Source organism: Pteropus vampyrus, unplaced genomic scaffold (assembly GCF_000151845.1).
Source record: "Pteropus vampyrus isolate Shadow unplaced genomic scaffold, Pvam_2.0 Scaffold256, whole genome shotgun sequence".
NCBI classification, from domain to species: Eukaryota; Metazoa; Chordata; class Mammalia; order Chiroptera; family Pteropodidae; genus Pteropus; species Pteropus vampyrus.
The window spans coordinates 532,171-549,263 of NW_011889037.1; the positions used below are offsets into that span (position 1 = coordinate 532,171).

General features: G+C 63.8%; 1 protein-coding gene across 6 annotated transcripts in view; it reads left to right on the forward strand.

Moving 5' to 3' along the window:
• PLEC (plectin) overlaps positions 1–17,093 on the forward strand; it is a 63,403-nt gene that overhangs the window by 18,550 nt on the left and 27,760 nt on the right. Inside the window, exon 1 of one of the 6 annotated variants that reach the window (XM_011374891.2) lies at positions 7,355–7,497. The exons of 2 other annotated variants lie outside the window; for them this stretch is intronic. In XM_011374891.2, the coding sequence (XP_011373193.1) occupies positions 7,452–7,497 (46 nt within the window). In that variant the 5' untranslated portion in view covers positions 7,355–7,451. Of the gene's footprint in view, positions 1–7,354; positions 7,498–10,306; positions 11,045–14,023; positions 14,179–16,340; positions 16,517–17,093 lie in introns of those variants that run through there. 3 more of the 6 variants (XM_011374886.2, XM_011374893.2, XM_011374890.2) reach the window with 3 other exon arrangements.

Consider the following 17,093-nt stretch of genomic DNA (forward strand, 5'->3'; position numbering starts at 1 on the left):
CATGGCTGGGGTGCTGGGGGTATGGGACTGCAGGTATGAGGCAGCTGGTGGAAAGCCAGAAGGAGGTGTCCCCGGCAGGTGTCTCTGAACATGTGGCTTTTATGATCTTTGTTCTGTTCTTTTGTTTTTCAAACCAGTGTGTATTTTGAGCTTTTGAAATGTATCTCTTCTCCTTTCTTACTCAATGAGTGGCTACATGGGAAGCCAGTAGGACAAGCACAGGATTAAGCACCCAGAGACACGAGCTCCACCATCGTCATCACCAAAGGGACGCGTGGTGGCTCGCGGAGTGCAGACAGCCCCAAAGCACGTCCCCTCTGCCAGGTCCCGGGGCTGCCGGAGCAAAGTGCCTCAGTCTGGGTAGCTTGAAACAATGGGACTTATTCTCTCACAATTCTGGAGAGCAGAAGTCTCAAACCAAAGTGTCCCAGGGCCTCCCTCAGAGGCTTGGGGGCAGATCCCGTGCCCGCCTCTCCCAGCTTGGTGGCGTGGGCACTCCTTGGCTGGAGGCTGCATGTGTCCAGTCTCTGCCTCCGTCTTTGACATGGCTTCTCCCGTGTCTTCTCATCTGTCTCTTGTAAGGACACGCGTTCCTGGATTTAGGGCCTCCCTGAGTAGACTCTTAGATTAATTACAAATGCAAGTACCCTTTTTCCAATAAGGGCACCTGCAGGGGTTTGGCAGTGGACGTATGTTTCGGGGGCCACCATTCAGTCCACTTCAGTCTGCCCTCTGGCCCCCTAAAGTTCATGTCTTGTCATGTGCAAAATCCGTTCACCCCACCCCAGCATCTCCCAAAGTCACGACCCATGACAGCATCAACCCCTAGTCCCAAATCTTATCTGTTTCCTCAGCTCAGAAGCCCCAAGTCTCATGGAAACGCCCTAAATCAGGTCTAAGTGAGGCTCTCGGTACCGTCCACCCCGGGGAAAGTCCGTCTCCATCTGTGGACCGGTGACATCAGACAGCGAGCTGTGTGCTTCTGGACAGACACAGTGGGACAGGCCAGAACAGACACCCCATTTCGAGAGGGAAACAAAAGGATAAAGGGGCTGTCAGCCCCAAGCGGGGACGAAGTCCAGTGGGACGAGGGCTCCCCTATGGCACCCCAGGCCGTGGGGCCCCCGTGGCCCCGGCATCACCCTTGGGGCCGGAAGGTCTGCCCGGGAGCCGTTCTTCCTTTCTCTGAGTGAAGCACAGGCTTGACGCTGAGTAGCTCTATGTCACTCTGTCCCTGTCCTCCCCAGGCCCAGCGGGCAGCGTCTCTGCTGATGCGACGTTTTTGTACACCTCTCACGTCTCCATCTGTGTCACGGGGGCCATGCCACGGGTGGCCCCTCACGGGTCCTGGCTTCTGCCGAGCTGGCCGAGGGGCCCGTGGGGCTGACACCTCGCCGGTTCGGCTGCGGCCGCGCACGCCCTTGGCTTTCGTGGCAGCAAGAGTCCCGCCAGTAGCATCTCCTGCAATTTGAACGGGCTGCGGATTCCCCACATCACCGGTGCTGGCTCCTTTTTTGCCGGACAGTCCCCTCCGCAGTGTGCGTCCATCCTGCCACACTTGACTATGAGCGGCCAGGAGACAGCAGGTCACACCTTCCACACTGTGCTGAAAGTGTCCTCAGCCTAAGCCCCGGGTCCAGCACTTATAAGCCTGCTTCTGACCCAGTGGATCCGGTTCTGGCCTGTTGACAAGGCCCATCTCCCTTCCGGTGCTGCCCTCGGCCAGGGCCTTCAAGGCCACGTGCTACCAACAGTCTGTCCAAGGGATCCAGGCTCTTTCTGTCATGTGCCTCAAAATTCTGCAGCTCCTGGCCCATACCCGATCTCAGAGCCCGCTCCACACTTTCCAGGCGTCTGTTGCCGGAGCACCCCGCTTCCTTGCCGGAGCAGCCCGCTTCCGGAGACACAGTCTTTTGTCAGTTTCCTGTGTCCGCCTCGCGGAGGTGGTCTAAAGCAACAGAAACCTGTTCTTTCACCGCCCTGGAGGCCAGAAGTCCAAAATCAAGGCTCTGCAGGGTCACACTTTCCCTGAAGGCTCCGGGGAAGGGGGAGAGCCCCCAGCGGTGGCTGTTCCCTCCCCTTGGGTGTGGCTGCGTCCCTCCGATCTCTGTCCCCATCTTCACATGGCTTCTCTGTGTGCCCTTGATAAGGACACTGGTTAGATTTAGGGCCCACCCAGATGATCCAGGAGGATAACCACATTGCAAAGACCCTGGTTCCAAATGAGTTTGCTTCACAGGCACCAGCGATTTGGCCTTTTGGGGCCATACCTTTTGGGGCCACCACTCGATGGCCTCCCCCCCAGCTCACCCCACATCTTTTTGTTTGTGTTTATTGGGTTTTTTCAATGCACGATGGGAGGCTCCAGGGCTGCACGGCGCAGAGCGAGGATTCCCGTGCTCTGTGTGAGATGCCACTTTTTGTGCGGAAAAGGAGAAAACCAAGAATCACGTTCATATTTGCTGAAGTTCCATAAAGATACTCCGGAGGTGAAAACCAAGGCTGGGAGCTGAACCCCCAGGGCATGGGGGTGGGGACGTCACTGTGTATCTGATGGCGGAGTGGGGAACATCCTCTGTGCACAGGTAATGTTCGAAGTGAGATTCTAGGACAGTTGCTGGGGTCACAGCTGCTCTCCCCACGGGGACCCTGTGAGGGTCACCCCCGCCCCCACCAGCCCCGAGTCTCACACAGACAGCAGAACCTCACCGAACGTGACATGAAACCGCCAGCGAGCGCGTGAGCGATGGGGAGCGGAAGGTTGACGGGCACGCGGTCGAGGCCCATGCGTCGGCTCACTTGGGGGGCGCTGGTCTGCGGTGTGGGGCCCTCGTGACCGTGTGTCTCCCCGCGGGTCCGTGTCTTTATGCATGCCGGCTTTCTGCACTTAAGTCCCCGCTGAGTTTTATGCACCCTGTTCCAGAGCACTTTATGGCTTGCGTAGTTAATGGTGTTTTTCCGTTATGTTTTCTAACGGATTATTCCTGGGTCTTTTACAAGTGTTTGAAGCCGGCCTCTTTAAGGAGCCCTTTTATGGCTCTGCTAAGGGACGGGTGCGGTTGGCGCGGGCACCAGGAGGCACGGCCGCCGCCATCTGCGTGCTCCCAGGGCGGGTGCGGGGCAAGGCTGCACCACGATGGCCGCCTTCTCCCTCAGCCGCTTGGAGGGAAGCTGGGGGGAGGCTGGCTCAGACCCCTGCAGCGGGTGGGTTTTGGAGGGTCCCTAAGCGCCATGCTAAGGGCCTTTAGCCTGTGGCTGTTGGAGCCTCGGCGAGTTCCTCCTCCCAGCGCTTCCTGTCCTTGCCCTGCAGTGTTCTCGTGTGGCCAGTGGGCAGGCCCCTGGGAGTGTTGCAGCGGGCTGCAGAGAGACGTCTGTTCTTGGCTTAATGCACCGCCTTTCCTGGTTTGCTGGGTCCCTTGTGAAAATCAGGAGCACTGGTGGGTTTCATCAGACGGCCCGTAGCGCCTTCGAGGTCGGGATGCAGGCTTTCTCCTGTGGTCATGAGGTCAAGCCGCGGCAGCGGCATTTCTGGGAGTTCATCGCCCTCGATCGGCGAGAATTCATCCCTTTGTTTCCCGTGGTGACACCTGCGTGTCCAGGCCTGGGGGTCCAGGGGTGAGACAGCCTCCCCCACGGCCCAGACAAGTGTCTCTGTTAGAGACCGCTGTCCCTGCTGGGAGGGGACCGCAGAGGGGTCACGGCGCAGCGCAGTGGGACGAAAGAGCAGGATGGAATGGCATTGAAAGCGGAGGTCTCTGCGGCCGGCGGTGCGGGTGGGGGGCCCGCTGTGCAGCATGGGAGCAAGGCGGCCCCAGAGGGCTTGGCAGCAGGGCTGTGGTGGGACCTGGTGTGTGCCTGAAAGCCTGGAGCTTGAAGGGTGGGAGTGACAGTGTCTCCCACCATGACACCCTCCCAGGTGTCAGTGCTGTCCTGGAGGTGACGAACGTGGCAGCCAGGCCCAGGGTGTTGGTGGAGACAGTGGGAGAGGGGAGGTTTAAGAGGTACGTGGGGGCAGAGTGACGGGGACCTCCCCACGGATAGGACAGGGAGCTAGGACCCAGGATCCCCACCAAGGTCTTAGGTGGACACCTGGTCACGGTGCTACTGTAGGACTGGGCAGCACGGAGGAGCAGGATGGTAACCTCTGTGCTTCCCAGGCCTTCGCCAAGACCCCCGGGACCCCCGGCTGAACCCCACCTGGCAGCGTGGTGGGCCTGGGCCTTCGCGGGGGCCTCAGGCTTCCAGGAGCCACACAGGGCTGCTGGCCTGGTCGAGTTCACGCTGTCATCGCCCAGCACAGGGGTGGCTTCGCAGTAGCGGAGAGGTCTGCTCCCACCCCAGCCTGGCAGCTTCCCTGGAGGCTGAGGCCGATGCTGGACTGTGGCTGAGGCCTGGTGGTGCGGGTGACATGGCCCATGGTCCCACCACTGGGGAGCTGCCTGTCCAAGGGGCCCCAGGTGGAACGTGTCTGCTGGCAGGGCCTACAGCTGTCGCGTGTCACCCCCACGCAGGATCCCTTGGATTACCTGCCCACCAACCACACAGGAGCCCTGGCAGGGCAGGCCACCACCGGGTAGGGGAGCACCAAGCCGAGGGCAGGCGGGGCCTAGGGAGCGGTGGGACGTACCGAATGGCCGGTGGGGGTGTGTGGAGGCAGCAGCAGGGCCAGGCCTGCCAGGGTCTCGTGGGACGTGTGCAGGGGGCGCTTGGGCCCAGGCGGAGAGGAAGGAGGGAGGGACTGGCCATGGTGCTGGGGCTCAGCTCAGGCTCCAGGGACCTCGAGGGTATGAGCTGCTCCCTGGAATCTGCAGAAAGCTGCCCGAGGGTGCAGCCTCGGCTGCGGTGTGAGTCTCTGGCCCAGGCAGCCTGCTAGGGCCCCAGCTGGGCATGGGGGGCCGTGCTGGGTCAGGTCACCCGCCTTCGTAGGGGGCTGGAGGGAGTCTTCCAGGCAGGGAGACCGGTAACCGCTGAGGACTGTAGGGGGGCCAGAGCCCTCTCCTCCCCCGCCAGAGCCAGGCAGCCCCGCCTTTCCTCCCTGCTGCCCACATCTCTTGCAGCTAGGCCCCTGTTGACAGCGGCGGGCGCCCTCCTGGCCTGGTGAGACTTCCACCCACAGCTCTGTCTCCAGCCCCCTCCTGCCCACTCAGCTGTCTCCACATCACTTGGTGTTGGCTGGACTCCCTTTCTCTTGCCCGCAGGCCTTTGCAGCCTACGTTTCTGTCTCCACTCAGCTGCCCCTTCCTCCAGGAAGCCTCCTCTGAGCAGGAACCGAGGAGCAGCTCAGTGTGTCCAGAGGCTGCGTGGCCATGCCCTACTTCCGAGGCCACACCACATGGTCACTGTTTGGTCAGGAGCAGGCTGAGGGGTCTCCACACTGGACCATCCGGCTGCCAGCACTTCTCTAAGAGCCGCTTGCTTGCATGTGGCTGCAGGTGACTGCAGTGGCCACTCAGGTGGGCAGCCAGACTTGAGCAGGCAGTTCAGGGTCTGGCACATTCCTTCTCTAAATGTCCTTGTGGTTCTGAAAAGTTAGGGAAAAGGGCCTAATTGTGCCCGATCCTCGTGCGTTACCCCATCATCCGCTTTCTGCCTTCACCTTTCATTAGCTTAAAACTGCGATCTTATTAAATTCAGTTAATATTTAGTTTTAAAAATAGAACCACCACTGATTTTTTTGGGTGAGTTTTCCACAGTTTCAGATATTTTAAGTATTTGTCAGTTTCACTTGAGATTTAGTAAGGAGGTACTATTCAGTGACAGGCTGAATTTAGGTTTATCCAGAAGTAGCTGATAAATAAGTAAGTACGAATTTAGGTGTAAAGGAATCACAATATCCTGTTTTAATTTCTCACTTGACTATTTACCCCAAGTCTGGCAACTGTTCTTTCCTGAGTCCCGCCCGAGCCCTGGCCTCGCCTTGTCTGCAGGAGGGTGGGGATGGGGTCAGGGACCAGAACTGCCAGGCTGAGAGAGAGCCAGCATGGGGCTGCGCCTGCCCCTTTGCCCATTGGCCTGTATCTGTGGGTGCTGCTGGCTTCACCCCAGTGCCATCATCATCGCCTCCATTCCAGCCCTGACTTGACACATAGTAGGTCTGCCTGTGGTAAGGGTGGGCCCTTAAAAGAGGCAACCTCGCTGGGCAGGGTGTGGGCTCTGAGAGGCCAGAGTGCCCATGGGGCAAAGATGGAGGACCGAGAGGCGAGCCTGGCAGGAGACTGAGGCAGGCTGGCCATGTCCGTGGAGGCCTCTCTGTCCCTCACAGCCTAGCACAGAGGGTGCTGTCCTGGGGCTGACCCTGCAGGGTGCATGCCTGAGGTGTGGGCGAGGCTCGCACATTTGTCTATGGCTTCCTGCGGCAGAGTGAGGCAGAGCTGACCTACACTGCCAGCGCCAGCCCGCACTCCCCAGCAGGCTGGTGGTGACACAGTCCACTCCTGTAGCTCAGGAAGCTGACCCCTTCCTGACAGGGGTGGAGGAGTACCCTGCAAGGAGATGTGCTAGGGCCCGGACCGGTGGTGGCAGTGGTGGTGACAAGTGGACAGTCGGGAAGGTGAAATGGCTAGGACCTGTGGGGCTGGTTGTGGGGGGACGATGACCCCAGGGGTTGGGGTCCTGGGAGGTGGACAGTGGTGCAGCCACAGAGCTGAGAAGACAGGGGCTTCCCAGTGGGGCTGCACTCTGGTCTGGAATAGCTGCATGGGAGAGGCAGAGGCTGGGCACAGGTTGGAACCCCGCTGGACGTGTCATCTCGGGAGCAGAGTATGGAGGGCATCTGGGGTCATAGGAAGGGGTGAGGTGGCCCACAGGAACGTGCATGTGGAGGAGGGTGCCAGTGGAGGGGAGAGAGTGAAGGGCGGGGCAGAACCTCGGCGGTATGAATGGTGGGGATGAAGGAGCTGGCCTAGGGGCCTGGGGCACGACGGGAGGCTGGGGAGGCAGGCCCCCAACCGCTGTCCGGATGGGATCCGCCTTCCCTCTGCGCCCAGGGAGCTGGGTGGGGACGCCACCGGGAGGCCCCAACCGGGTGGGTGTCTCCTGCAGGGAGCCGTGGCTTCGAGGTCAGGGAAAACACGTGCACAAGCGGCCCAGAGGGCACTGAAGCTGGTCAGCAGCAGCGGAGGTTTGGGGACTGTGGGGTGTGGTGGGGTGGGTGGGCCAGCTGAAAGTGCCTGGATGCGGCGGGGTGGTCTGACAGTACTGCTGGAGTTGGCGCGGTGATGCGCCCGGGAGGTAGGGGCTGGAGAGGTGGGGGCGGTGCACAGCCCGGAGCATGCGCTCGGGCGGCCTTGCCCAAGCATCGATCGGCCGAAGCCCCGCCCCGGGCCGGTAAGCTCCGCCCTGCGCTTCCCGACTCCTCCCTCAGGCTGCGGCCCTTGACTGGCCTGGGCAGTGTGGTGCGGGGCTGGACTCTGCGTGGCGGCTGCGACGCAGCTCTCAGTCCCGCCGGAGACATGGACCCGTCGCGAGCCATCCAGCACGAGATCAGCTCCCTCAAAGGTGCGGGTCGGAAATGGGGACTGAGCCTGGGGTCGCGGACCAGACTGACCTCTGGCTGGGTGCAGCTCCCTGAAGGGCGGCGGTCGGGGTCTGCCGCCCCGAGGACAGCTGGGAGTGGGGGTGGGGAACTGAAGCCACAGAGACCCCCATGCCCCGCCAGGGCACCACCTTTTGTGGGCCCGGGACTGGCTGGGGGCGACTCTAGCCGCAGCCCTGCTTCCCTGCAGTGAGAGTCAGGGGGCGGGGCCGGCTGCAGCGGCGCGGGGCGGGACGGAGGTGGGAGCTGGCCTTTGCAGTGGGTTGGCCCCATCTCCCCTCCCCGACTCCACCGAGCCCCCCGCCCCTCCTGCCGCCCCGCCGCCCCGCCGCCCCGCCGCCCTGCCGCCCAGCGTCAGAGGGAACTGGGCGAGACTGTGGGGATCACTCTGGGGAGGCGCCAGGCGGGCTGGCCCCGGGCAAGTCCACACTGCGGCTCTTTGTTCTGGGGGCTGCCGGAGGGCCTAGACTGGTTGCCCTGGAAACCGTAGGGGCCTGGAGTGGGGGGGTAGTGGCCTCCCTGCCCTCCCGCCCCAGCCCTTGCTGTGCTGAATCAGCAACTGCGGCTGCGGTTCCGCGGAGGGGGGGGGCGGGGGGGCAGAGGGGCGTTCTCCCAGTCATACGAAGGGATGGGGATGGGGGTGCCCGCAGCCCAGGCGCAGGGGGGGCTCAGAGGAGGTGTGCAGGGGGGCGTGGCGGCCAGGAACTTCTTGCTCCAGGCTCCTCCCTTCATCCTGCGCCGGTGCTGGGCTGATGCGGCGGGGGAGGGGGGGTATTTCCCACCGTGCCCCGCCCCCTTCCTTCGGAGCCCCAGGTTACTGTCCTTCCCTGCCAGGGCTGAGTAGGTTGGCCAAAGACATGTGCAGGCCTGTGTAGGAGGAGGAAAGACCTTAGGTCCAAGTGTTTGGGGACCTTGGACGTGGGTTAAATCATTTTGGGAAGGGGTCATGGCCTGGTTTAGTAGGGGGCTTGAGGTTTGCGGGAATGAGGTCTGGGAATCATAGCAGGAAGTCAGTGTGGGTCTGTGGGGTGGACGAGGGGAGCACGAGGAGCACTGAAGGTCTGTGGGGCACTGAGGGACAGGTCGGTAGAGTGAGCTTTCTTTGGGTACAGGGCCCAGCCGCTGGTCTGAGTGTTAGCCTGTACCACAGATGGTGTATAGGCTTCGGAAGCCACAGTCCTGGTGGCAGGGAGAGTCCACAGTCCCTGCCGAGGGGGCGTGGCCGCTGCCCAATCCCACCCACGCGGTGTGTCTTTCTTGAGCCGGAGCCCCACCCTCTGAGCGGGCCTCCTGGGGCTGGCGCCCTTCCCGGCTGGCTGGCTGGCCGTAGGGAGTGCGGACAGGCACTGGGGAGGGGCGGGGGAGGAGCGCCGCAGGGAGCTGGCTGGCGGGGCTGTGGGAGAGGTTGGCTGTGCCTTCAGAGTTTCCACCGCCACCTCTGCCACAACTCTGCATGCGAGAGAGAGAGAGAGAGAGAGAGAGAGGGGGGGGGGGGGGGGGGAGAGACAGAGACAGAGAGACACAGAGAGAGACAGAGACAGAGAGTGTGTGCGTGTGTGTGTGTGCGTGCGCTCGCGCACACCGCAGCCACCCTGGCACTGTTTGCAGCCGGCTCGGCGGTGCCATGGCAACAGCCGCATAAACCTGACCCACGTGCTGCCTCTTGGCCTCGCCTCCCACCTCTGTGTCCCCCACCCCGCCCTATTTATAATCAGTTCCCGAGTTAGCAGAGCTTGGTGGGAATGGGTGTGTCGGCTTGGGGAAAGGGGGAGAGTGCAGATCCGGCGTGGTCCGGTGTGGGCCGATGCGAGCTGGAGCAGCCCAGCTGGGAGAGCGGGGTATGGGTGGCACCAGGGCACAGGATATCCATGGTTGGAACCTCAGTTGTGGGCTCTGGGGTTCACCCATGGGTGTGGCCGGGCCAGGCTCTAGGGCTCCTTCCACCACCCCATTGTTGGTCCACCTTTCACTTGGGCCCCTGATCCTTTGCTAGTGCGGTGCTGCTCTGTGCAACATCTGTCCAGCTGGGGTGTCTGCGTTGGTGGCAGGGGCCCCAGGTCTGCGGTGGCAGGGACTTGGTGACTTTGATTTCCTGTGGCAGCTGGGAGTTTCTGGCCTCTGACAGCTGGCCTGGGGGGGTGGGCGGAGGCCCCACTCAGAGCCCCCTCCCTGCCCAGGGGATTCCACGTTCCTGGGCTGCCCTTGCTCTGGCCTGGGAAGTGTTAAATAGGATGGCCGTTGTCTGGGGCCTGGCATGTGGAGGTGGGGGCTCTGTCCCTTGGCCTGCTTGATGGACAGCAGCCAATGGTGCCTGCAGCGGGCCTGTTCGTGTTCTGTAGCAGCTGCTCCACTCCCCTCAGTCCTCTGCCCCTCCCAAGACCCTTGCTTTCCCCCGCAGACCTCGTGTGCTCCCTCTTTAGATCCTGTGAATCCATTACTCTGAGACCGCAACCGAGCTGGGTCCCGAGCCCGAGGTCCCCTCCTGCCCTCTCTGTTCCCTGCTTCCCTGTGCCCATCCTGCCACTGCACACCCTCCCCCAGGCTTAGCAACCTCGAAGGAAGTGTTTAGAAACTGATGTAATTTCCCACATTGGAGCTGAGTGGTCTGGGAGGGAAGGGGGGCTGTGGCAGGGTTGGCTGCACTAGGAGGTGTCCCCCACTGTTGTAGGGGCCCTGTTGGCTGTGGGTGGGAGGGGCCGCCCATGCTGCTGAGTCAGAGGGGGCCGGCCTGGGCGTCCTGGAGGGAGGGAGGGCGGGTGGCTCGCGCAGGCGGTGGGCAGGCCACAGTGCCGGCAGGAATCGCACTGAGCCAGGCAGCCAGGCGCCAGAGCCCCAGGTCCCGGAGCCCGCGCCCTCCAGCTCAGCGCACAGCCTGCCTGCCTGCTCGCCCGCCGTAGGCCCCTGTCGCTCCTTGCGCCCCAGCGCCTCGTTGGCCTCCTCCCTGTGCCCCGCCCGCGCCTCACTCGGCAGCCATGGTGGCAGGCATGCTCATGCCGCTGGACCAGCTGCGGGCCATTTACGAGGTGCTCTTCCGGGAGGGCGTGATGGTGGCCAAGAAGGACCGGCGGCCGCGCAGCCTGCACCCGCACGTGCCCGGCGTCACGAACCTGCAGGTCATGCGGGCCATGGCCTCCCTGAGGGCGCGGGGCCTGGTACGGGAGACTTTCGCCTGGCGCCACTTTTATTGGTACCTCACCAACGAGGGTGTTGCTCACCTGCGTCAGTACCTGCACCTGCCGCCGGAGATCGTGCCTGCCTCCCTACAGCGCGTGCGCCGCCCTGTCGCCATGGTGATGCCTGCACGCCGCGCCCCCCACGTGCAGGCCGTGCAGGGGCCTTTGGGCTGCCCGCCCAAGCGGGGGCAGCAGGCAGCCGAGGACCCTGCCCGTGAGGAGCGGAGGGTCTACCGCCGGAAGGAGCCTGAGGAGGGGGCACCTGAGCCCGCCGTGGTGCCCTCCGCCACCCTGGGGACCCTGGCGAGGCCTGGCCCGGAGCCTGCCCCAGCCACAGGTCAGCCACATCCTGGCTCCAGCCATGGGGGATTGAAGGGGGTGCTTGGGCCTGGTGGGCTGGGGTCATAACATGTGTGGGAACTTCCTCACACCGGCAGGTGGCGCTCGCTCTGCCAGGCGAGCTAGGTGCTCTGCCACTGGACCCCGTGGCTCCTCCTGCTGGCCTGAGGACCTGGAGTGGGTAGGCCCAGGAGCAGCTCCGGCCCCTGCCAGCCCATCCCAAGGCACTGCCATGGGCTAGGGGTGGGGCTTGTGGCCCTCGACTGGCAGGACCAGCTGTTAGCACAGAGGACTGCCCCAGAGCTGCCCCTGCCCCTGTGGCCTGTCTCTCTGGCCCAGGTGGGGGCTGCTGAGGTGGTACTGGGGTGGACTGGGTGTCCACTCTCCAGCAGTGTGGCCCAGGCAACCTGTCTGACCTTTCTGAGCCTCGAGTCTGTTCAGTGGGGGTCCCATGGCTTTGTGGCTCAGATATGGTAGTGTGATTGGGCATTGGCCTGGCTTGGGGTTGGGGATGGTCTAAGGGCCAGCCCTGGGTACAGGAGAGGAGCAGACCCCAGGCAGAAGCATGCGGGCAGGCCAGAGGCCAGGGTGTGGCACACACTGGGCTCAGCCCGGGGTCCAGGCAGATCCTTCTCGTGGGAGCTGGGTCCCAGAGGGGTGGGGCATGTCCTGTTGTCTCAGGGATTGCCAGCGACCTTTTAGCGTGCCTCTCATCTGTGGCATCCTTCTGTCCCTAAGCACTTGTGCTGGCAGGACCCAGGTGAGTAGATGACACATGTCCTGTGCAGCTTGTGGCTTACCCATGCACTCCCGGAGCTCATGGGCCTCAGTGCCGACTTGTGGGGGCCTGGCCCGCCCGCATGAGGCAGGCTCGGACCCTTTATTTCTCCTTGCGTCTCACCTCCTGGGGAGGAACTTGGTCTCTAAGGGGCTGGAAGAGGGGCCTGGGCTGTGGCCAGCATTGAGCAGGGTTTGCTGTGTGAACGGAGGTCAAGTCCCAGGTGCCAAGCAGGAGCCCAGTTCTGGCCTGGTCTGGGTTGGACCCATGAGGGCTACGTCTTGGGATCCCATCTAGGAGGCTCGGTGAAGTCGCGGGGTAGTGGAGTGGCCTCCAACTCCTGTTGGCAGAAGAGTGTCTCCCACAAGGAGACGAAGGTGCTTGGCCAGTGCTCGGTCAGCATTGACCAGTCAGCACTGACGCATCCAATGGCTAGGTCCCAGCTCAGGGACCCTTCTATCCTGTCCTCCCCCCTCCCACACCCCTGTAGCCCTCCTGCGGTTTGCGGACCAGCCCTTCCCCCTTCTCCTGTCCCTGCGAAGTGAGCTCCAGCCCCACCCTCCTCCTCCCTCCTTCCTTGCCTGTGGCCAGCTGGGCCACTGGGCTGCTGGGTGGGCAGTTGGCAGCAGGACCAGGAGGAGGGGGCCCTGGGTGTGGCTGCAGTGGGCAGAGCGGAGGGCACCCCCAGCCCTGATGGTGGTGACTCAATCTTCCCTCCCGCTGCAGCCGCTGGTGGCAGCTCAGAGTTTCCAACAGGAAATGCGCTCCATCTCCCAGCTGAGTCAGGGCCGCGGGCGTGGCTCGCTCCTTCCCCTCGCCCCTCGGGGCCCAGTCTCCAGAAGCCCAGGGCGCTTGGTCGCCGGGTGTGGCACGCGCTTCCTCGTGGTCTGCATGGGTCAGGGTGGCTCCACGCTCAGGCTGGGGTGGCTCTGCTGACACCTGAAACCTCGACTTCTCAGATTTTTTAGAATCGTTAGGTTATGAGCATAGGCTCTCCCCTCCCCACAGCAAAGCCCCTCTACTGTCAGAAAGGTGAGGTCAGGAGTGTGTGTCCAGCTGCACTGGTCACGAGAGTGGCCCAGTCAGATGAGCTGCCTCTGGCCGTCCAGCCCTGGCCAGGGAGCCATGGACGCTTAGGGCAGACAGATGTTGTACCTTGGTCCCCACAATGGGGGCCCCAGCCCCTCTCTGTGCTCCAGTGGTCTGCTCTTCGGTGTGGGAAGCCATCTGCCTGCTCAGTCACCCACACTACCAGCCAGACCCAGGCCAAGCCCCTGGCCTGGGGAGCCCCAAGATCTGGGGCTGAACTGGATGAGGAGTGAGCAATGAGGAGGCAGCTTTGGGACAATCAGGGAGGGCCCCTCTGAAGAGGTGCCCCGAGCTGAGCTCTGGTCACTGAGGAGGAACCCACTTGGCCAGGAGCAGGAGGGACTGGGGGGCCAGGTGGCAGGCAGGAGAGGGAGCAGGAAGGCCTGTGGCCACAGCGAGGCGCTCGGGTTTGCGTGTGTGGTGGAAAGCTGAGAAATGGCTTTTTACACGCGAATCTCCTTTACGTTTCAAATAGTAATGCTTTGTTTGGCTCAGAATTCAAAACGAACGAGACGTTTATAGAGAAGGGGTGCCGTCTGAACGCTCAGCACGTGTGCGTTTTATACGTGTGCTTTTCCCCGCGTGCTGTGCACCTTGGCTGTGCACGCATCCCCTCCGGGAAGGGACGGAGTCAGCACGCAGGGCTTCTCTGCTCTTTTGTGTGGCTGAGGGGGGCCCGTGTGGCAGTGCGAGTCACTGGCTTTGCGTTCGAGTGGTGGGCGTGCTGTGCGTATCTGTAGGAGAACTTGGGGTGGAGGCGTATGTCAGGGTCAGATTTGCCGTTTACTTGGTCCTGAGGCTGCTGGCGGGGACAATGCACGGAGGAGGACCACAAAGTCAGGGACCTGGGATGTCTCATCTGCCCAAGGTGGAAGAGACCATGGTGGCTGAGACTGAGCCGTTCTTAGGGGATGTATGGAGTAAGGGCCAGTTTTGGGGCCTGTGGGAATGAGGGTGTGAGGAGGGTGGGGACGTGGCAGGGCTGGGGCAGGGCAGGCACAGTGGGGAGGACAGAGGGCTAGGGGGGTCAGGCGGGCTGGTCCCACCGACCGTCAGTCACAGCTCAGCTTTGCTCCCCTTGCTGACGCAGGGGCGGCTCCCAGCGCTGGGTGGGGAGGCCAGGGCACCAGCGAGCCCTCCCTCTGTCTCCCACCCCTTCCCTCCTTCCTGCCTCCCTTCCTTTCCTCTCTGGCTGTGGAGCAGCCTGGCCCGCCTGGCAGCCATGGACAGGTACAGCATGGAAGAGCTGATCCAGCTGGGCCAAGGTAGGGTGGGGCTTCCAGGGGGGCTGCGGTTGTGCGGGGGCAGGGCTCTGTGAGGCTGCCCGAGGCTGGGGCCCTGGGGGCCAGAGCTCCGGATGCAGGGATGAGCCCGCTGCCTCAGAGCCGCCAGGAGCCGCCCAAGCTGTCTGGTGTGTGGGGGAGGCTGTGCCCTGGCCCAGGTCTCCGCGAGCGGTGGGGGGTTGCCCACTGCCCTCCAGGGGCCGGCGCCCTCCCCCAACAGTGGTGTCTGGCTCCTCTGAGGCTCCTTCGTGCAGCCCAGCCCAGCTGCCAGAGCTTCCTGCTGCAGGACCGGGCCCCAGGTCCCCCTGGCCTCCTGTCATTGCCCCTGGTCTCCCCGTGGACAGAGGCCACGTGTGGCTTGCCGAGCTTCGCTTGACCACGCATGCCAGAGGCACCTCCTGAGCTCACGTCACAGCCTGTGTGGCCATGGGCCAGCTCCTTGGCTTCCTCCTCTGATGCAGGGACAGCATAGGACTCCCTTCTAGCATGGATTAGACAGGGTCGTGCCTGGCACACAGGAAGTGCCACAGAATGCCACATAAACTCTCATCTGGCCCTCAGCCCTTGTCTGCCTGGGTCTGAGGGGGTTCAGGCTCCTGGGAGGAGAGGGGCAGGGTTGTGAGCCCCACATACTGTCCCCCAGCACACCGAGGTCCAGGTGGCCCCAGGATGTGGGTGGGCCTGCCTGCTGACAGGGACGGCCAGCCAGCTCTTCGCACACAGCAGCTCCAGGGGTCCAAGGGGTGGGGCCAGGGCAGACACCAGGAGTGGACAGGGGCAGAGAGGCACAGCCGCAAGCTGGGGGCGTGCATTCCCGTCTTGTGGCCCAGCCTGATTCGGGGCACCTGGGTCTCTGGCCTGTGATCTGACCTTGGGGAGGCTGTCCCATCCCTCCGGGGCCAGGTGTCGTGTTGGGTGACTTGTGCAGGGGACCCCATCGCCCATGTGCACCCCATGGCTGTTCACAGCCCAAGAGGCGAGAGAGAGTTCTGTGCCCCCTGGGGGACCTGAGCCCCCGGGCTCCGAGGGCCAGCGTAGGCCTTGTCCCCCGCAAGTCCCCGTGCCAGGCGGCTTCTCGTTACTAGAGCTGTGGTGGGAGCCTGGGGGTGATGCCGGCTGGCGCCACCCAGCCAGACCAGACTCCGGCAGAGGCCAGGGCCCCGGTGCTCGCTCCCTGCACGTCATGTTCTAAGTCTGGACAGATGACGGGCCTTGCTTGTCCTCCTTGGATATTTATATCCCCCGGCCCCCCTGCCCACCCCGCCCCTCCCCCATGGACACAGCCGTGCTGCTGACAGCGCACGGCTGTGCCCTCCTCCCACCGCGACACCACCACTGCCCGCTTGCTGCCGCCTCCGAGGGGCCTGTGACCCTCCCACTCCCCGAGCCCACTCCCTGCCTGCCCCGTGGGCTCCCGCTGCTGTCCCCAATGAAGGTCGTGCCGGGTAGGTGGGGCAGCCTTGTGAGAGCCCAGCATGGCGGGGGGCGGGCTGGGGGCCAGGGGCTGGAGGCTCCGTCCTATTTCCCTGTACACAGCCTGCTTACCGGGCCATCAGCCCACCCGTCTCTCTGACCCAGTCCGCTCTCCCATGTGGAGGGCCTGGGGACTTCAGGGGGGCGCTTGTCTTTGAGCATGATTGGTTCAGCTGCAAGCCTGGGGTCCGGTGAGGGCTGGGGCACCAGCATGCATCCCCCTTGGCACCTGGCAGCTGTCACCAGAGGGCACCCTTGGAGGCCGAATGGGGTGCTTGGGCACCACGGTCACCCTCCCGGTGGGGGCGGGGGGGGGGACCTGTGCCAAGGCCGCCCAGGCTATGCTGGGGGGGTGCTGCGGCTTGGCCTCGCGAAGCCACAGGCGCCTCCTCCCAGCGGGTGTGGCTGTGGGTGAGCAGGGGTTAAGGTTCCCGCTAACCTTGAGCGTGACAGCTCTGCGCAGGGACTGCTGGGCTGGGCCTGATGCCTGAGGCGGGTGGGGAGCGCCTCTGAGTGACCAGGAGGGAGGAGGGAGGAGGGAGAGGAGGCGGTGGGAGCACAGTTGGTGCCGCTGCAGGACCAGACTGGGGCACCAGGCCGTGGGTGCAGTAGGGCGGGCCTGCCGGCGGGGCGGTCCCTGGTCCACGCGGGGAAGGGAGGGGGCTGCCTGGCCTGCACAGCGGGCTCGAAAGTCAGCTCCGCCTGCTCTGCCGGTGGCTGTCGGGCGCCAGCACCATGGAGCCCTCGGGCGGCCTGTTTCCTTCCCTGGTGGTCATGGGCCATGTCGTCACCTTGGCCGCCGTGTGGTACTGGCGCAGGGGGCGCTGGTGGGCACGGGATGAGCAAGGTAAGCGCGGCTGGCAGCAACCTCCCCAGCGCTGCGGCCAGCCACCGCCCCTGCTAAGGGGGCTGGAGGAGGGGCCGGGCGAGGGGACCGCCTCCCTCACCCCTGCATTTCCTTGTTCCCTCCCCTTCCTCTCCCTGGAGTCCAGCAGCCGCACGTGGTCAGCTGCTCCCCTGGGCCAGATCCTGGGCTGCATGGCTCCATCAGTCTGGAGCCCCATCCTGGGCAGCCAGGGGAGAAGCAGGAGTGGGTGCTGGACGGGAGACATGGGCAGTGCCCAGTTGCTCCCTCTGGAAGCAAGGCCCCTCCCCAGCTGCCAGGGACAGGGTGATCTCAGGTGACTGTCAACAGAGGAACTGCAGCTGGCAGGTGCAGGTGTCCTGGGGCGGGTCTTGGGAGAGGCTTCTGCCCAGGACTGAGGTGGGGTTGGGCCAGGCATAGCCGCCCGCCCATTGCGAGAGGCTTGAGCTGCACAGAGGTGAGGCAGGTGCCTGAGTACCCTCGGCCAGCACCCAGGACTGACGCAGGGCGGGCAGCCAGGTGGCACTCTGCCCTCCCCCTGCTCAAAGTCACCCACTCT